The sequence below is a fragment of the Fukomys damarensis genome, unplaced genomic scaffold (assembly GCF_012274545.1).
Source record: "Fukomys damarensis isolate Sample0158 unplaced genomic scaffold, DMR_v1.0_HiC HiC_scaffold_12, whole genome shotgun sequence".
Taxonomy (NCBI): domain Eukaryota; kingdom Metazoa; phylum Chordata; class Mammalia; order Rodentia; family Bathyergidae; genus Fukomys; species Fukomys damarensis.
In genome coordinates this window covers 58,651,631-58,671,932 of record NW_022900924.1, presented here as the reverse complement: position 1 = coordinate 58,671,932, position 20,302 = coordinate 58,651,631, and the positions used below count along the sequence as shown (strand labels likewise).

Here is a 20,302-nt window from a genome sequence, read left to right as displayed (position 1 = left end):
GCTCCGCCCCGCAGGGCGGCGTTCCCGTGGGCGGCTCGCCCTGCAGTGCGCCCTCCTTCAGGCCAGGGTTTTCCGGCGGCCAGGTCGGGCGTTGGGTGAAAACTGCTGAAGCCAGGGTTTGGGCTCCGCCTGCGGTCAGGACTGGCTGGCGATCCTACGCTCCCAACAGGGGTGGAGGGTCTGCTCCAACCCAAAACCAGCTCCCCACTTCAAAGAGGAGGCAATAAGGACAACCTCTGAGTCTTAAATGAGTTTTTATTTTTGAAAAGGGACCTGGTTGACTTTGATTTTCGAGTTTTTCTCCAAAACAGTGCAAACTTTAACATATATGGTGGCATCCCGCATGCCGACGAATCGAGTCCATTCCATCTGAAAGCCGAGATGAACTTGGCAAGACAGCTCTACCACACCTGTTTGGGGCGGAGGTCCCCTGCCCTCTGTCACCGACACTGACTAGGCATTCTCAGAAAGTCGGAGCCAGAAAGTTCCTCTGTGAAGTAACTAGTTCCTGCCTGGCTCCTTTCACTGATTTGGGGCCACAGAGGTGGGGGCACTCAGACGGTAAGTGCCACGGTGGCCAGCTGTGTGGCAGGGACTATTTCGAAGCACTCCGCGGTGAGGAGCCTTGTGCAGGAGCAGTGTGCACAGGAGGCGAGTTGTGGGGGGCAGAGGGACAGAGGGGCGGCCTCGGAGGTGGGGTCTCAGGTCAGACGGTGCCTTCCTTGGGAGCAAACGAGAACAGAGATGCTCAGGACGGTGCTGGGGGCCAGGAAGTGGCCATGCTGCACCCTGTCACTGGGCTGGCCTGGGCCTGAGCCCCACTGCCCTTCCACAGCAGAGAGCTGGCCATGGGGCTGGAGGGGGCGGCTCTCGTCCCACTGTGTGCCACCTGCAGATCCTGGGTCCTTCAGGAAGCCCAGGAAGTGGTGGGCAGAGCATAGGTTCTGCTGATCCCTTGAGCACCTGCCCGTGTGGAAGTGTGCCACGGCCTCGCAGGCCAACACGGGACCAGGAGACATTGAGATGAGACTAGAGAGGTTGAGGAACTGCGCCTTTGTAAGCTGGAATCAATTTACATTGAACAGCCCATTGGTAGGAGACACATTGGGATTTACTGTCTTTCTGTTATGCAAGTGTTTGTGGTATTTCAGCCCTTTGGCTGCCATTTACATTTTTTCCCTAATAGTTCTACCAAGGCTGTTATTTGGTCCATATTTTAATTGACTGTCTTTTTTAAAAATTAGATGTAATGCATATGCCATGATGTAGGTGAACCTTAAGTCATAACCCTAAGGTGGGAATTCTTGACTTCTGAAAGTATCTTTTAGAATAGTGGAGGAATCTGTAAGAATCTTTTTTTAAGGTAAACTGAGAAGCTGGTTTGCTTTGATTTTCAGGTTTTCTCCAAAGGACTTGACAGGCTTGATGAACTCTAACAAACGCACACCCGTGTACGCCCCGCAGTCCTATTAATATGACGGCATTTCCATTAGGCAGAAAGCGTCCCCGCTGTCCCCCCCCACAGGTCCCCACCCCACCGTCAGCAGTCTTTGTTCTGCTCTCTGGCACAGACTGTGACAGAAATAAAATCACTTCCATTTACTGATTTCTACACAGGACTAATTTCTTTTAACTTAAGATTATTTTAAAATAAACTATATCATCTGCTTTAATAGAAAACCCAGATTTTAAGATCTACATTTTAAAATGTTGTCGTAAATATCCCGGGCTGGCCAACATTTGCATAATATACGCTTTGAGAAATTCCAGAGTAGAGGCCATAAACGCCCTCGCTGAGACAATGTTAGAGTCTGCAGTTTCAGGGGTGGGTAGGTGGGTATTGAAGCCATTGCCACTACCCTGTAAGATCCAGGGTCTCTGAAGGCCAGGCCGGGAGATGTGTGCACGACCATGGCCCAGTGTGTGGGTCCCACCAGGAGCCCGGCCCGCCTCCTGCTTTCCTCACTGGTCTTCTGTCCTCCGCTCTTCCCTCCATAGGCCTCAAGAGCCTCTTCCGAACCCCGGCTATCATCACCTTGGTGGTCCTGCTCCTGAGCACCGTGGTGCTCACGGCCATCACCCTTGTCCAGACCCACCGCTCCGAGCTCATCCCTCCAGGCCTGAAGGTAAGCAGGAAGGACTGGCATCAGCCCCTCCAGCCGTGAGCTGGGAGATGAGCACATCCTTCCCCTGCCTCCCTCTGAGAGGGAGGAAGCAGGGTGAGGAGCAAGGAGAAAGCCTGGATGTGCTGGGTGGTGACGTTGGGGCTACAATGGGTGAGGCCTTCTCCAAGGACCGCACAGTCAGGCTTTGACTTCTGGCTGTAGCGAAAGGTACAGCTGGTAGCCGAGAACTGCAGGTGGCTGCCAGTGCCAACCGAGGTTCAAACGACATGGCGAGTTCCTGGCTCCTATGGCTTCCCCAGCTAAGAAGGCTTTGTACACTTTATGAGTCAGAAACCAAAGGACAATACACAGCAAGATCAAAAGGGGCCCGAAGCCTGAGACATACTGTTGGGGCCTCTACAGAAAAAACCTGTGGATACCGAAATGCCAGAAATGCCTCTGTCTTCCCTGCTCATCTGCCAGTCTCTCCGGGGACCTCCCCCACCCCAGGGTGTCCTTGGAGCCACAGTGGGAGGATGCAGGGCTCTCAGCCACCAGGAACCCTGTCCCGGGTCTCCTGCGGACAGACTTAACGGGACCAAGCACAGGGACTGAGAAGGTTTTGCAGGAAGGCATCAGAGTGGTCAGGGTACGTGGACAGGACCCAAGAGAGGTGGCACCAATTCAGCCCTTCTCGAGACCTTGCTTCTGTCCACCAGCTAGGCTGGAAGAGGAGCCTGGGTCTCCTGGTCTTCACTCATGCCAGGGCTCTCCGGGAAGGGACAGGCAGGTCAAAACCAACTAACCAACTGTCAAGCCTTTGGTAGCCACTGTGCTCCAGGGCTGTGGTCACCTCCTGTAGGGCTCTGAGAGGAGGCCGCAGTGCCACCTGTGCCCACGCAGACCCTGGGGCCATGCGGAGGGGCTGGGTGGAAGGAGAGTGCGTCCTCCTCCAGCACCGGTGCACCGGGGACGGGACAGGCTGGTGAGCAAGGAGAGTCAGGTTGCAGAGTGAGGATGAGCTGCTGAGCTGGTCACGCCACAAGGCCAGTGATGCGCACGCTGGTCCTCAAGTTGTGAAGGAGCTGAAGTCCACATGCACCCTGTGCCGGCATCACGGTGAGGCCACAGCACAGCTGCTGTTTGGGTGTGCCCGGGACACTGGCGTGGCCATGCCCGCAGCACCACCACACTGCCCACCATGCACAGGTCGCAGGTGGTGTGTGACCTGCACATGGTCACGCTGCTCCTGCGTGTGTGCTGCGTGTGTGCTGTGGGTTCTGAGCTACATCCCCAGCCCTTTTTAACTTTTTATTTTCAGTAAGGATCTCACTAAGTCACTAAGTGGCCCAGGCTGGCTCAAACTCGCCATCCTTCTGCCTCAGCCTCCCAGCAGAAAGAAAATACTTTTGTATAGCTGTACCCTGCATTTGCACTTTAAAGTATTAGTACGATAGAGTGAAAAAGCTTCAAAAACATCAAAGTTTATAAATGAAAAGTTGCAGTGTGCTAGGGCTAATGGATAGGACGAATACTTCTAAATGCGGTGTGGCCTGAGTGTCTCGGGTGGGTGAAGCTGTGAGCTGCTCTGTCTGGCCTGGCCTCGCCGTTCTCTCACCACAGGGCGAGAGGTTTGTCTACTGCTCTGCCCCTGCAGTGCCTTCCTGCGCTGGTGCCGCCATGTCCGGCCGTTGCCCAGCCTGTGGAGTGGACCGTCCAGTCCAGTCCCGCACCCTTCACAGCACAGCAGCCCCTCGCCCACCTCAGCCTGGCTCAAGCCCATGAGGCCCTGACTGACCCAGGGCACAGGAGGACCCCACAGAGGGCTCAGTCCAGCCCAGGATATGGACCGCATTGGACCCTGACCATCCAGGGCATGGTGATGGGAAGTAACCAGTTGGGACCTCATGGTGCCCCCTTGGAGGGCCTGGGAAGTGTGTCCCTGTGTCCCCTGCAGGACTGGCGCCTGTTGGTATCCCTGTCATCCCCACTTTGCAGCTGAGAAAACCGAAAACAGAAAGGACAGCAGGGCACCTGGTCACACGGTGCAGGTGGAGGGGCAGGGAGGAGGGAGCAGCACATGGCCTTGGGGCGGCCAGGGAAGGACACACAGGAGAGGGAACAGAGGCAGCCCTCTCTCTGTGGCAGGACCCCTCAGCCTCCAGGGTGGCCTGCATGTGAGACATAAGTGGGCGTCGAGCCCAGAGACCACGGCACATGCCTCGGCAACAGCGCCTCTTCTGTGGCTCAGTGAGTGCCTGACGGGCAGAGCTCCGCTCAGCAGAGGAGGCTTTCTGTTGTCTCGTGTGCCCTCTGCACGGGCAGCAGGTGCCAGCGCAGCCCCAGCCTGCGGGAGGGCCTTTGGGATGCAGAGCGGAAGAGCCGACTGTTCACCTGGGTCGGTGGGGTCACACTGTCCTGTGTTACTGGTCTGACCTGCTCCGCCAGTCCAGCAGCCAGCCCAGGCCATCACTTCTATTATCCTTAGTTATTATCCTGGAGTCCGTGTCCTCCTGAGGCCCTGCCCCCAGGTCTTGGCATCCCAGGCCCTGCTGCCACGTGGTGTTGCTGTGGAAGGTGCACCGAAGGCAGACGCTGCAGGGCTTCAGGCTGTGCCCCGCTGAGGGCAGAGGCCAGGGGGCACAGCTCACTCTCTTGGCCCAGCCTGTGGGCCGGCCAGGGCTGGCGTCGTGGTCCTGGGTTCCTGGTGCTGCGGCCCCCCTGCCCCTGGGAGGGCCAGAGCTGGGTGCATGGTCAAGTCCAGATCACTCAGCTCGGTCCTCCAGCCAGCACTGAGAGCGCATGCCCGAGGTGCTGTGCACACAAAGGAGCCTGCAGTCCCACTGCTGGACAGGTGTCCACTCCACTCGGCTCCTGGGCTTGGGTGTCCAGCTCCGACCGGGCCTGGCCCTGGGTCTGGCCTGTGTGTCAGGCTGGAGGTGGCGATGCTGACAGAGTGTAGAGCATAGGTGTCCGCCACGTTGGGTGCTGCTCAGGTTCTCTTCTCCGACCCCGCCCGGACAGGGTTACTTGGACTCTCTCCGCCTTGCCTGACACCCCACACCGAGGGCCTCTGATTTAGGCTGCTGACTTTGAAGGCTGGGTGCAGGCTCCTTCTGAGCTGTGGATGCCCATGGCAGATCAGTGCTGGGGCTGCTGGAGCTGAGCCCCGAGGCTGGCCTTGCCCTCACATCAGCTGGTGTGGGGACCTCGGTGATGGTGGGAGGGTGGGGTCCTGTCTCGGGCCCCCCTCATCTCCAGGCAACACCAGGAACCACAGGGAGGGGTGCAGGCAGCGGTTGATCGGCCCGGCCAGAGGGAGGGAGGTGTGGTGGAGGCTGGGACCTCCCGGCCCGGCTTCCTCGTCCTCCGGTTTCATCCTGCGCTGTAATCTCACTGCGGTCCCTGGCTGGGCCAGCAGTGAACAATGCCACCCTTGTTTCACGCAGAGGTGTCAGTCACAATCCGGATCGTACACAGCAGTGGAGGCTGGGTTGCCGGGCTCGGGCCCAGGGTGCTGGAGTTTCTGTTCAGTGTGAGGGGCAGCGGCTGGGTGGAGAGCTTTCCACATGCAGTCTTCTGCCACTTACTCACAGCTCTGTGCAGGAGGAAGCCAGAACCTCCCGCTGCCTAGAATCCAGTAGTTAAGGTGCATCTCGGTGCATAAATCACTCTGCCTCCTCTGCATGCCCCGTGGACTGTGGGAAGCGGTGACCTCACCCATTCTGCCATGGGGAGAGATGTGTGCAAGTCTGGCTCGGAAAGGGCACTGCACCGGAAGACACACGACGTACCGATTCTGCGTCCCATTGGAACATGTGTACGCACGCAGCCACATGCACAGAACACCGGAGGACACGGATGCCCTGCGGGAGAGGGGTTGGATTGAGGGAGAGCTGTTTGCTCCATGTCCTGTTTCACTCCTGGGGTGCTGGGTCGGATCAGGGCCATGTGTGTTCCAGGCAGCACTGCATCCCTGCTCCCCACCCGCTGTTCTGCGTAGATCAATTTTGCCCAATTAGCCTCTCTGAGCTGAGCACCTCTGCTCCTGGCATAGCAGCTCCTGCTTAAGAAGGCAGCTAACAGGAGGGAGCGGAGCCAGCACCTCCCTTCTGTGAGCTCAGACTCGAGAGTCTCCTCTCTGGACCAGCAGGCCTGCTGTCTGCCGACTGTCCCTCATGCACCCTCCCCTGTGCCGCCCGTGCTGCCCTGGCTGGTGCACAGTCCAGGCCTCCAGTCCCCCGGCCCGCCAGCCTATGGCTGTTCAGACATTCCGGGTGGGAACAGGGTCAGCGTGGCTCTGTACTTTGTGTCTTTTCTCTTAAGATTACTTTCTGTTTTGCTTTTGTGTGTTTTTTTCTTTTTGTTTTTTGAGACAGAGTGCAGCTCTGTAGTCCAGGCTGGCCTTGAACTCGTAGCAATACTCTTGCCTCAGCCTCTCGAGTGCAGGGATGCCTGTTATGTGCCCCCATGCCCGGCAAACCCTTTAACTCTGAGGGTAACTCAGGAACTGACTTGGCTTCCTCGTGAGAACATCCTGCAGTGCCTCCCGGCAGCTTCCTTCTGCTTAACACGTTCCTGCCCGCGGTGCATGCACGACTGTGCCACAGGGGCCTGCACCCTGTCGGTAGAAGAGGTGTAGTTGTGCATGGACAGTCACGCAGGTATCTTGCTTGGTTCGAGCTGGCAGGCAGAGACACACGCAGTACGGCCGTCATGAACGTGCTGATCCCCAGCTAAGCAGAAGTCTGGGAAACAGGGCCCCCTGGTGCCCAGACCCAGAGTCCGTCCTCGGGTTGAGGCTTCCATGGGGGTCCGGACACTTGCTGGGATCTCCTGGGGGCACTGAAACCCTGCTGCTGCCCGGCCACATTCAGGACCCTGGCGTGATAGCCCAGGGGACTGACCCGCTCTCCTGCCCCTCCTGAGCTCCTGTCAAGCTGTCTGGAGGCAGAGTCCTCCTCATGGTCGCCCACCCAAGGGAGGCGGGGTCTGAGGGCTTCCGGGTTCTCCAGCATCCTCAGGCACCCGCCTGTGCTGACTGTCTCCTCTTCCCTCAGTATGGTGTCGTGCTGGACGCGGGGTCGTCCAGAACCACGGTCTACGTGTACCAGTGGCCGGCGGAAAAGGAGAACGACACCGGGGTGGTCAGCCAGACCTACCAGTGCAGCGTGAAAGGTGAGGGCACAGGGCAGCCACTGCTCTGCTTAGCCACACAGGTCACGTCCCTTCCTCCCCTGCCTCAGTTTCCCCTCTGTAAATAGGGGGCATCCAGACTTCACCCGCTTCACCTCCATGCAGCTGGCGGCAGCCTCCTGGTCCCGGAGCCCTCACGGCGGCCAGCGCCAGCCTTGCCCTGAGTCCACTGTTCTGCAAAGGCCGACGTGGGGAGAAGGGGACCCCATGCCATCGGTAGCAGTGGGCGTCCCTGTGCTCTCCCCCTGAGGGAGGCTCTGGGTGGGAGGGGCACCAGGACAGAGGTGGGCAGCCCCTCTGACCAGCATGCAGGACCGTGGGGACGGTGGCCGTGTCTACATGGGAACGTGTCCTGGGGTGATGGGGCTCTGTTCCCGTGGGACTTTCCTTCAGGACACTGGAATTGGGAGTTTCCGGTGACTCCCTGTCCCAAAGTACCACTCTCTTAATCCCCCATCAGCGAAAACCCAGAAGTTCCCCGTGCGCCCAGTCTCCTTGTTCTGTCTTTCTCTTTGTCATAACAAGCTGTGCATCTCGATGGGCACAGCGTGAGGGTCCAGGACATGTGTACAGTGTGTAACGTCAGGTCAGGGGCGTTTCTGTCTGGGGCACCTTCCCCTCACTGTGTGGTGTTGTGCACATTTATGGTGCAGGGTGATACTCAATACTCACGTGCCTGTGCACTCATCACACCAGGGTGATTCGTGTTTCCATCCTGTCAGATGGATGCTGGGGGACTCAGGCAGGCTCTGCCCTTCAGTTACTCATAACACAAATCAGAGTTTACTGTGAGCTGTGCTCTCGGAACCCCAGAGGTATGCCTTCTTCCTGGCTGTGTCTGGGAGCCCTTATATGGCCACCGCGGTCCTCCAGCCTCTAGTACTCTCCGCTGGACACTCCGCTGCTCCTTCAGCTCCCGCATGGGTTTGGCTTTCTGCATCTGATTTGTTTCTCTCATGTGATGACCTACAGTTGGACCCATCTTGCTGCAAAGGATAGGAGTTCCTTCTTTCTGTGGCTGAGCAATATTCCATGGCGTGCCCCTACCCTAGCTTTATGGAGAGAGAAGGACACTGACTCCCCCAGCTCAGGAAGGAAGTCAGTGCAGCCACTGTGGCCGCTCACAAAGCCAAGAACAGATCTCCACATGAGCTGGCGTCCACCTCTGGTCTGTGTAACACATGAAGTGAGGTCAGCACAGCAGGGAGACCCCGCGCACCACGCATCACACACTGTTCACAGCAACGAAGCGGGGTCCTGCTTGTCCTTTCTTTTCTGTAATTTCCCTCAGTCAGTAGCACTGGAGTCTCAGGATCCACCTGTTTCGAGTTCGCTGGTCCACATTCGCAGTGCACGATGCTCACGGCCCTCGTGGGGAGCTGGTCTGTGCTCTCAGCACATCTACTTCCCCACTCTAGATGTCGGTGGGAACAGATGTTGCTCATTAATTTTTCCCTGTTCTTGGACATTTCTCTTCTCCAGGTTACTAATAAGATTGTGTATCTGGGGCCAGGGATTTAGCTCAGTGGCTCTGCCGCCTGCCTTGCAAACACGAGGACCCGAGTTCAATCTCCGGTACTAAAAAAAAAAAGAGTATCTGTCCATGGATTTATGGCCATTTCCATTGTCTGTGAAGTGCCTGTTTGCATCTTGTTATTTTCCTACTGCATGCTTGACTGATTCACTGGAAGTTTGTACAGTTTTGAACATGAACGCTTGTTAATGTTATTATCAGATCACTGCGAATAGCTTGTTAAGGCAGTTGTCTCTCCTGAGGCCTGTGGATGAGCAGAAGCTCTCGGCCCTCATGTTGGTGCAGACACTCACCCTACCCTTCGTGGCCTGCTCCTGTGTGTGTTGCTTCGAGAACGCCTTCCTGTCCTGAGGGTGAAAACATCCTGTCAGTACTGTGATTTTGCCTTTCACAGCCAAGGCTTTAGTCCCCAGAATCAGGTTGAGTTGTGAGCACGTGCCCTTTGTAGAGCCAGCCGCTTCCTCTTTGGAATGTGACGGTCCTTGCCCAGGCCTGACGTTTCCAAGGTCTGGGTCTGAACAGGTCACAGGTATCCCCGGCCCACAGACGCCCGCTGTGTCCCCCCAGCCCAGTGTCAGTAGCTGGTGCAGTAGCTTCTGGGGATGGTGGCGTTAGCAGGCCAGCCTTCCCTGCAGAGAGAGGTAGGCTTCTTTGGATCAAGTGAGTTCTGATTCTGCTGACGGGAGCTGGTCGGCCCCGGTGCTCAGCTGGGCTCCTGGAAGTGGAGGGCTGGGGTGTGTGGTTGGCACTGGGACTCCTGATGAGTAGGCGATGTCCTGGGCTGAACTGTGGAAGGAGCATCAGGCGGAAGTCTTGCTTCGGCAAGTGCCCGAGGAGGTGGGTGGGGTGCAGGCAGGACAGCAAAGCCTGCTCTGAGGGAGCCGCCAGACACCATTGATCTTGCTTGATGGGACCGCACTGCGGCAGTTTTGGCATCACTGCAACAGAGTAATTGGGTGTTTTCTGAACTTTGCATATAATGTTACCCACAAACTCGCAGCAGTTGCCCTGCCCTGACCCAGCCAGTGACCCCGTGTTCTTTGGTTCAGCCAACTTCTGAGCGGTCCTCACTCCCAGCAGGAAAGAGGGCAGCAGTGCTTCCTTCTTTCCTGATTTGGGAAGAGGATGGGTAATGCAGGGTCATCAGCCTCCCTGGTCCCTGTGCTGGATGTCTGAGCTGCGACCCCTCCTCTCTGAGATGGGAGATGATGACCTTGAGCCAGCCCGGGAGAGGGCCCTGCAGGTCGGTCATGGGTCTCACCGGCTTGGGAGGTGGCAAGTGACTGCACTGTCACCGCCCAGGTCCTGTTGCCACTGTCTACTCAGTCTCGAGACTCCAGCTTCTGTGTTAGCCAGGGAAGGTGTCCCGCCCCTGGGGCAGAGGTGGGGCTTCCTGCTGCGGGTCAGGGCAGTGCATGAGGAGACCTGGAGCCCAGCCTGGGTGCCGAGTGTGGGTCAGGGAAGGCCTCTCTGGTCCCAGACTCCTCTGCACTTCCATAAATGGGCCTCCTGTCCCTGATCACAGTGGCCCCGGGGACCCATTTGTACTCTGAGTGGCCCAGGAGACCACAGCAGAACATAAATTACAGAGCTGCTGCCAGCAGGGGCATCTCCTCCGACTCGTGGCTTTGAGGCAATACTTTGGGTTTCTGGTTTCTGGGTTGCAAGCTTCCCAGGACCCCCCGCCCGGCCAGGCCCAGAGGGTGTGCACATGGTTCACTCTGCTGTGGCTCAGATGTGTCTGCCCTCGGTCGGTGCCCTGCGCTGGCTCCATGCTGGCGTTTCTCCTGGTCAGGGGCGCAGGCTCCCTCTGAGCTGCCTCCCATCTGGGCGGGCTCATGTCTGTTGTGGCCTCTTCCACCAGGGACACGCAGAGTTGTTCCTTACACCGGAGGTCAGAAGTCCCATAAGTCCCCTGGAGCCCAACCCTCAATGTCCCTTCCACGGAAACCCTCAGAGGGCGGCCCCACGCTGAAATAGCAGCTTCTCAGTTTCCCAAGTACTGTGAGGCTCAGCTCTGTCCTCTGAGAGGCGTGGGGAGTGGGAGACCTTGGGCCTGTTGCCAGGCTTTCTCGTCCTAACCATGTGGGCCCTTGATTGGACTCACAATCCTTGCTATCGAGCTGGGTGCTGATTGAAAAATCTCACTGGTTGGTTGACTGATGGATTGATGCATTCATTGAATAAACATGTATTAGATTGCTGATATTTGGCAGGAATTGTTCTTAGCAGTGAGAGATCAGAAAAATATAACACAAAGTTTCTGCCATTACATGTTTTAAAGAATTTATACTCCATGCAGGCCAGGGATTTAGCTCAGTGTGTCCCACCTCCTTGCAAGCACAAGGTCCTGAGTTTGATCCCCAATACCAAAAAAAAAAGGAATTTACATTCCAGCTGGGCATGGTGGCACAGGTTTGTCATCCCAGAACACTGGAGGCCGAGGCAGGAGGATCACCAGGAGTCGAGGCCAGGCTCGGCTACATAGTGAGTTCAAGGCCAGGCTGGACTACCTAGCAAGACCCTATCTCAAAAAACAAACAAACAATACATTAAACATTCCAGGGAGGGAGGGAGAGGAAACCAAGTGGTCCAGGGAAGGGGTGGCGGCAAGGTGAGGCTAGACGGAAGTGCTGCTTCAGACAGGACAGAGCGGGTGACAGTTAGCAGACACCAGGACAGGAGGGCGCCGTGCAGACATCTCTGGATGGCTGTGTGCAGCAGAAGTCGTGGTCGGGGAGAGGCAAGGGTTCTGGCTGCTCAGCGTTTCCAGGGACAGACAAGGACACACTGGGCCGGAGCAGGGACGGAGGGAGGAGGGAGACACGAGTGACCACGGCTGCAGCCTCAGCCAGTGCATGGGAGGCCGGGGGGCTTTCACTGTGCTCGGATGGGCTTTCTCAGGTGGCCCAGGAAGGTGTGCAGCTGATGGCACTTGGTGATGCCTTTCCAGAGGGCTCTGTTGTCCCAGAACTCATCCTTGTAGTTTTCCTTCCGGAAACTTTCAAACCAAATCAGATCAAGCCTCTGTGTTTAATTAACAGTTTGTCGGAAATACGAGGGACCCAGAGAGATGTCAAGTGGGCTGTGGGCACAATCAGCAAATTCCAAACTGGGAAACTGCAGGGAATTTTAAAGATAATTCTCAGGAAAACGGAATGGAAGGAAAGAGCCAACAGGTTAAAAGAGACTTGAGGTTGCAATGTGTAGAATTGTTGGGGTTCTGATGCACATAAATCGGGGGTGAGGGGCCTGCAGAGGCTGTGAGCCACAGCTGTTGTTCCCTGCGGCTAGGATATGGATCCACCTGACTGACTGGGTGAGAAACCACATGCGCCGGTCCGGGCACTGTTCTGCCCGGCGAGTGTGGGACCTGGTCATCTGCAGCAGTGGACATGGACCTGTATGAAAGGGACTGTGACTGAGCCTGGCACAGGAAAGCTGGTGCTGCGTGCAGGGACCCTCTTGCACTCGAGCGTAGGACAGCGGCTGCCAGGGATGGGGGCAGGAGGGAATTCAGAGGTTGTTAGAAGGATAAGTTCGGCGTCCTGCGGCACAGTAGGTGGGTGTGCTTAACAACGGCACTTTACAGGTCTGAAAACAGGAGAGGGCTTGGGTGCACTAACCGTGGAGAAATGAGGAGAGGTGAGGTGGCAGGGACACTAATCACCTCGATTTGCCCACCACCCCACATGCATGCAAAACAAAACACAAGTACTACCTCAGAAATGTGCACAAATATTTTGTGTCAATCAAGGAATGAAAAGGAAATTGTTTCTAATTCTTGATGCCATCATGAAACTCTGGCTGTGAACTCTCCGTCAAAGATTTTCCGGGTTGGCGCTGACGCGGGGGGGTCCCAGAGCCGCTTTCACTTTGGAGGCGTCCTAGGCCCTGTGCCAATGCTGACCTCTTGCTCTGCAGGCTCCGGGATCTCCAGCTACTGGAGCAACCCCCAGGCCGCCCCCAGGGCCTTCGAGAACTGCATGCAGAAAGTGCAGCAGCAGGTCCCAGCGCACCTGCACGGGTCCACGCGAGTCTACCTCGGAGCCACGGCTGGGATGCGCCTGCTCAGGTGAGGGCTGCGTGGCGCCCTGGAGCCGTGGCTGAACAGCCAGGCAGGGGCCCAGCCAGGAAGCGGCTGCCCCTGGGAACAGCCATGAGGAGGGCACGTCCCGCCATGCAGCTAGGCGTTCACACTGGGGACACGTTGGCTCATGTTTGGTCTGTTTTAGTGCTCATAATGAAGCAGGTCTAAACCCATTCCTCTCCTTCGGTGATTTTCCCGAGAATTCTGGAAAAGGGGAGGTGAGAGCGTCTGCTCCTGGGGTCCGTTCACCTCAGAAAACAGAGGCCATCTCCAGCCCTGTGGAAACAGTGAGTGCAGCCCTGGCTGTGTGGCCTGTGCCATGCACACCACAGGCACTGTGTCCCCGGAGCCGCTGGAGAGCGACAGGAAGTGCTGTGGGGTGGAGCTGTCGTGGGCTGTGCCCTTCCGTCAGGGCTTTCACCCAGCAGCGTTGCTTCTGTCCGTCACACGCACACACGCACACACACACTCTTCCCTTTACTGAATATTCCTTGACCTTGAAATAAAAGAAAAGCAGGTCCAGAAGGAACATCCTCTGTACTCTCGCAGGGCAGAGCTGCCCCGGGCTGGGATGAAGGCTCTCACTGGAAGGCCGTGTGCACCCAGCCTGTCCCAGGCACCTGCTCAGCACCAGCCATGCCAAGCTCCTGTGTCCGGGCACAAAGGCAGCGCAAAGAGATGAACCACTAGGTGCCTAATGCGGTCCTGGGAGAATCCGGACCCACAGCTGGCGGGGGCTCCTCCTTGGAGGCTCCCTGCTCATGCCCGCTGCCTGCTGTCCTTCCTGAGCCCCTTCCTAGCCCACAAGGGGGAAATTGCCTCCTGAGCAGTGGGCAGCGTGCCATGACAATGCTGTGCTGTGGCGGATGGTAGAACTGTGGGTCAGAGCACTGATGGTTTTCAGTGCAGGGACATCCCTGAGGACCCTCGTGTCCCCTCCCAGAGCGAGTGGCAGCTGCTTGGTTGTGTGCCCAGGAGCTACCTTCTGCCACCTTCTGCCACCCTCTGCTTCGCCAGTCTCCTGGGCTCTGCTGGTCTTTGACAGTGCAGTTCGATGCAGGAGGAAGCCCTGGTTATCTGATGGCTGGAGAACGAAACGGGAACGGGGAGCGGGGAGCACAAGTTGTACTTTTATGGAAAGCTATTTACACCCTGACAGTCTGACAGGTAACAAGTGCCCGGTCTCCACGGATGCCCGGGGAGCTTCAACTTGCAGAACAGGTGTGGCGCCGGGCTGTGCGCACTTCTGGAAGATTGTCCTGAGCCGGGGGGTGGGGGCTTCCTGCTTCTCAGGGAGACTCTGACCACAGTGTTGTCATGACTCAGCCTTTGGTGTCCTGTGCCTCACATAGGTTGCAGAACAAAACGGCAGCTGATGAAGTCCTTGCCAGCATCCAGAGCTACTTCAAGTCCCAGCCCTTCGATTTCAGGGGCGCTCAGATCATTTCCGGTCAAGAGGAAGGGGTGTACGGGTGGATCACAGCCAATTACCTTAAGGGCAACTTCCTGGAGGTGTGTGGCTTCCCCTCTCCAGGGCTCAAGAAGAGGAGAGATGGGGCTCCCTCGCCTGGAGCGCATGGGGCTCTTGGGGTCGTGGCTTCCTGCAGTGGGAGGCCGGGCGGTAAACAGGGCCGAGTGTGGGGGAACAGCGGCACTGCAGGGATCAGGAGGAGGACTGACCTCGCACTGCCTTCCACAAGGCTTCTGCCATCCAGACACTCGGCATGGCCTCCAAGTCCAGGTGGAGAGGGAGCCGCCTGTGTCCCCTCTGCAGTGTACCCATAGCAGACCCCATTCTCCCTGCTCCTGGGGACACAGTGAAGCCACACAGAGTACAAAAGCAAGGGCGTTGGGCCATATCCTACTCAAGGCCCTTTGTGTGCCCCTTATATGTATTTTAAAATTTTAAATGAATGGGAAGATGTCACACAGAAGCCCACTGTGGGCTCCCTGCATCCTCCCGCACGCTCAGCACTGGAGGAACTGGCATCGTGCTGCGTGGTCACAGCCAGCAGCACCCAGGGCCGCTCGGGGCCTGGCCCCTGCTTCATGCCAGCTCCTGGCCCTGCTGTCCCTGATGCTGCCCTGCTCTCCTGGCTGCAGGACGCAGGCGGTGGTGAGCCTGGGTGTGGGTGGGGCGGCCCCTCACAGCCTGTCCCCGCAGAAGGACCTGTGGCACATGTGGGCGCACCCGCATGGGGTGGACACCACTGGCGCCCTGGACCTGGGTGGCGCCTCCACGCAGATCGCTTTCGTGGCCAAGGATGTGGGAGCGCTGAACAGCAGCGACGGCGTGCAGGTGACTCTGTACGGCTACACCTACGCGCTCTACACACACAGCTTCCAGTGCTACGGCCGCAACGAGGCCGAGAAGAGGTTCCTGGCATTGCTCCTGCAGGTACCATGGGGACACTGGCGCTTCTCCTCCCACTCCCTCCGGAAGGGGGTCGAGGGTCGTGAGGCCGGCCGAGGACTCCTGGTCCCGTGCTCTGCTCCTCACCCTCCTATTCCTCTCTCTCCCCGGTTGACCACGTCCGGTGAACCTGAGTGGGGAGTCCAGGGTAGGTTCCCGAGCCCTGCACATCCTGTAGATGAATTGTGACCAGGGATTGGAAATGGACGCAGACTGTTTTCAGCTAGTTGGGAAAGAACCCTGAGAAGTTTGAGAACCCCTGGCACAGACAGAGCAGTGGCAGTGGCTGCTAGAGAGGCGCAGAGCTCACGCATGGCCTCCCTGGCAGCACTGTGGTGCCCGTGCCGCGTGTCGGTCAGAAGACACATTTCTAAGGAAAACATGAAAGGGCGAAGGGCGCGCCTAAGGCCCTGGCGTGTGTGGTTTAAAAGAAGGGAGGAGGAGACACATTCGCAGTTGGACCCAGGCAAGGGCCCCAAGGGTGATGGCTTCCAGAGCATGGCTGCATGAGAGCAGGAAGGAGACTTCTTTTTCATACTACGTTTATTTGTACCTTTTGGTTTATTTTACTAGACGGGATAGTCTATTCAACATGATACATTAATCTAACGATGCCAGTTTTCTTATAACCAAAGCAAGCTAACGGGAACTACTCCTGAGGGCTGTCAGACCCAGACACAGGTGTCCCACTGCCCTCCCTGCCCTGCCCATGCAGTCCACCCAGTGCCGTCGCAGACACCGTGATGCAGAGTGACACTTTCGGGGCTCTGCTGGCCTGGGGTCCTGAGGAGTAACTGATTCCCCCTTGCCTCCCACCTGTGCCTGCAGAATTCTTCCACTGACACCCATGTCACCAACCCCTGCTACCTCCGGGGCTACAGTGTCACCATCCCCATGGGCCAGGTGTTCGACAGCCTGTGCACCACCCAGCAGAGGCCAGCCACTTTCGATCCTCGCCGCAACGTTGCTTTTGAAGGGACCGGGGACCCGTGGCTGTGTCGGGAGAAGGTGGCCTCCGTATTTGACTTCAGGGCCTGTAGTAACCAGGAAGACTGCTCTTTCAACGGGGTCTACCAACCCAAGGTCCAAGGGCCATTCGTGGTGAGATCAACACACCAGAGAGGCCTGGCCATGGTGTGAACAGCTCACCCTGGCCTGTGTCCCTCCTGCCCCCTGGTCCGCATGCTGCCCCCTCCTGGACACCTCCCTGTCCCCTGCCTTAGCCCCTGCTGTGCTGCGTGTAGGCCTTCGCCGGCTTCTACTACACATCCAGTGCCCTCAACCTCTCGGGGAGCTTCTCGCTGGATGCCTTCAACGCCAGCACCTGGAGCTTCTGCTCCCGGGCCTGGAGTGAGGTCAGTGTCTTCCAGTGGGGTCAGGGTCAGCACGGAAGCGTTGCGGGGCACATCACGCCCCGTCCACTCCTGTGAAAGCTCGGTGCACAGTGCTCAGAGCCAGCGCTGGCCAATCGGAGATTAGGGTCGCTGTACGGGGACAACTTAATTATCACAGAGCCCTGGGCAGTGAGATCTCCTTAAGGACAGCTGTTGGCCTCGGGGTCCCGGGATGCGCATCTTGGGGTACCCACCTGCACCTCCTCTCAGGGGCCCTGACTTCCTTGGCAGCTCCCTCTCCTGCTCCCCAAGTTCAACGAGGTGTACGCCCGCTCCTACTGCTTCTCTGCGCACTACATCTACCACCTGCTGGTGCACGGGTACAAATTCACCCATGAGACTTGGCCCCAAATCCATTTTGAAAAAGAAGTAAGTCAAACCGCAAGTTCCTTTCTCCCCGACTCCGAAAGGAGGCTCGGGTGCACAGGAGGGGGAGGCAGAGGCAGGAGGGTTTGCGGCATGCACTCCTGGACACAGCCAGGCCCCTGTGCGCTTGCGACCCTCTGGGAGAAGAGGGCGCAGGGACAGAGGGTCGTGGGGGGGCATCGGTCCTGTCCAGACAGAAGGCGAAGGGGCAGGGTCTCTGGACCGCTCGTCCCAGGGGCAGTGCACGGCAGGGACAGCGGGGGCAGTGTTTGCCGGGTGACCCTGACGGTGGTAAGGACCTGAGACTCATCCAAAGAAAAGCCTCAACTGTAACTAATTTGAGCCAATAATAACAAGTTGCTCCCCTTTTACAGATGTCAGAGTAGGGGTATAGCTTGAGAGCAGGGATTTGCATTAAGCAAGATGCTCGCTTCTCTCAGAGGGCAGAGGCCTATGTTTACTGACAGACAGGGATCCCTGGGTGCATCTCACTGTTACACAGGCCATGAATAATCACCACGTGTGTAAATCTGTGTGGAAGATGTGACTGTTGTTCAAGTGACCTGCAGCCAGCACAACCCTGCAAGACCCCACCCAGCAAAGGTCTGGCCACCCTGCCCTGTCTGGCGTTTCTCATTTGAGGAGAGGGTGTAGGTCCAGGTAGCTAGAGCCAGACTGCACAGCACCAGCTTTGGCGGTCCTTAGATCCTGCACAAGGCAGGTGTGTGTTCACTCGAGTAAACCGAGTTGTCAGCAGAGCACAGTGAAGTCTGGGGACGCAGAGACAGCGGTGTCGGGAGCTGTCTGAGCTCCGCTTCTGACGGACCGTGGCCAGGAGGTGCCTCAGAGAGCACGTGCGCTTCCATGGACCTAAGAGAGGTCCTAGGTTAAAGTTCTTTTCCTTTAATCGGAAGGAATTCCACGTGCCGTCTAGGAACAGTGGTGCACACCTGTCACTCTGCTGGCTGAGGCCAGAAGACCACGAGTTTGAGACCACCTTGGGATACTGAGTGAGACAGATTCTCAGTCAAAAAGAAAGTTGTTAAAAAAGAATGTGTCCAGCCAAGTTAGTACTTAAATATCAGGGTCTAAAAAGACTGGAAATTTTGCCACACAAAGAATTACAGTGAAAGCATTTGTTTGGAAGTAATAATCAAATGAGAGAAACCAAGGAGATATTACAAAAGTATAGAAAGTACAAATAAGTAGTATTAAAAAGAAAAATAAAAGACAAAAAAATCCATCCATACAAGACACAGCAGCCCACAATTCTTGTCAAAAGAACATACAGATATCATTTTGAAGGCAAGAATGGAAAAAAGGATTAATATAGCAACAGAACACTAATGGAAATTTATTAGAGAAATGGCCACATGTATCAATAATGTCAAAATCATGAACAGCCTGAGCCTATCAGTTAAAAAAGACAGGCATCATCAAATTTTTAAAAATAAAATCCAGGGATGTCTGACATAAGGATTTGAAAGTAAGAAAAAAATGTTACTTATCAAGTAAATACTACCCAAAAGAAAGTGTCTTGCTTGGGAACAATTTGTTTCAAAAGCTAAAGCGTTGGGCAAAATAGTCCACAGTAAAGAGCGTCCTTTGAGATAGAAAGGGCCACAGCCTGATGTTAGCTCAATTCTCTTACAAAGACTGCAAATTCAAAATTTCTACATACTGAAGGCATGTGAAGCCAGAAGGAACGGCCCCGGTGGAAAGCTGCTGCCAGGGTCACCTCCGCAGGGACAGGGTCCCTGTCCTCAGAGACGAGTCCCTCTCTAGGCTGCCACACTGCCGTCCTCTCCGTGGTGCTGAAGGGAGCTGGTCCTCCGTGGCCCCTGGAGGGTCTAACGGCTCAGGTCCCCGAGGGGCCTGTGGGTGTGAGGGGTGCGCCATGTCCCACTGGGCCACGCCCTGCTAGGCTGAGCCCTGTCCTTCCTCACAGGTGGGCAACAGCAGCATCGGCTGGTCACTTGGCTACATGCTGAGCCTCACCAACCAGATCCCGGCCGCCAGCACCCTGGTCCGCCTGTCCATCCCGCCGCCTGCCTTCGTGGGCCTCCTCGCCTTCTTCTCGGCCACTGCCTTGATGAGTCTGGCCTTCCTGTCCTTCCTGTGCTCTGCGTCCAGGACGGAGAAGCGTTCCGAGCGCCCTCTTGAGCTCGCCGTGGATGCCGACTGAGGCTGGGCTGCACCGACACAGCCACCTCCAAGGCACAGCTGTGGCCGGCGGCCAGGCCATGGACCGTGGGGTGCTGCCCTCCACCAGCACAGCCCTGCAAGCCCCCCACTGTCTGAGCCCTGCTCCCGAGACCCCTGCCACCTGGGAGGGGCACAGAGGCACACGGTCCGGGTAGGCCCTTCGCCTGTGTCCCCACAGCCAGGGAAGGGGTAAACACAACACTGAGCAGGGCTGAGTCTCCACTTCCTCCCCAGCGTCCCTCCTGGCAGGACAGGCACCTGTAGTTAAGCAGTGACCAGTCCAGCATTGCACTCAGGGCTCCTCCTCCTGGGCTGACCCCGACTTGAGTGAGCAACCATGGGACCACGGCATGGCAGGGGCAGTGGTGGGGCCCCTCACCCACCGGGACCCCAGGCCCAGGGACCAGGGTGCCCCATTGTCCTCAAACGGACAGCGCCCCTGGGCACAAAACCTCGCCTTGCTCTCGGGTCCAGACACACTGGACCCGGAGACACACACACACTTGCCCCTGGGGCACACTCGCTCCCACACAGACACTCACCCCTTGGACACACTGGCTCACACACACACCTCCAGGGCACACTCACACACACGTTCGCTCCCGGGACATGCTCGCTCGCACATGCTCTCCCCCAGGGTACACTTGCTCCAACACACACACTCACCCCTCGGACACACTAGCTCACACACACCTCCAGGGCACACTCACACACACATGTTCGCTCCCAGGACATGCTCGCACATGCTCTCCACCAGGGCACACCTGCTCCAACACACACACTTGCCCCTGGGACACGCTCGCTCCCACACACACGCTCACCAGTCACTGCCTAGGCACAGAGCCACCCTGCAGAGCAGCCTGGGACTTGACCCAGGAGAGAAAAGGGGCCGCAGGATGTTGGCGTCCAGAGTGGACAAGGAGGGACCTCAAGGGCAGGAGCGGCATTTCCAGGTTGCTCTTTGGTAGCTGCGTACCGAATAAAGAACCGCTCTTCTGA

The 20,302-nt window shown here is 57.3% G+C and overlaps 1 protein-coding gene across 1 annotated transcript in view; it reads left to right on the top strand.

Annotated features, from left to right (window-relative positions):
• Entpd3 (ectonucleoside triphosphate diphosphohydrolase 3) overlaps positions 1 to 20,302 on the top strand; it is a 21,265-nt gene extending 963 nt beyond the window's left edge. Inside the window, exons 4-12 of the mRNA XM_010624593.1 lie at positions 1,999 to 2,126; positions 7,166 to 7,283; positions 12,760 to 12,910; positions 14,278 to 14,437; positions 15,090 to 15,323; positions 16,167 to 16,439; positions 16,583 to 16,693; positions 16,964 to 17,101; positions 19,047 to 20,302. Coding sequence (XP_010622895.1) covers positions 1,999 to 2,126; positions 7,166 to 7,283; positions 12,760 to 12,910; positions 14,278 to 14,437; positions 15,090 to 15,323; positions 16,167 to 16,439; positions 16,583 to 16,693; positions 16,964 to 17,101; positions 19,047 to 19,283 — 1,550 coding nt within the window. The 3' untranslated portion in view covers positions 19,284 to 20,302. The remainder of the gene's footprint in view (positions 1 to 1,998; positions 2,127 to 7,165; positions 7,284 to 12,759; positions 12,911 to 14,277; positions 14,438 to 15,089; positions 15,324 to 16,166; positions 16,440 to 16,582; positions 16,694 to 16,963; positions 17,102 to 19,046) is intronic.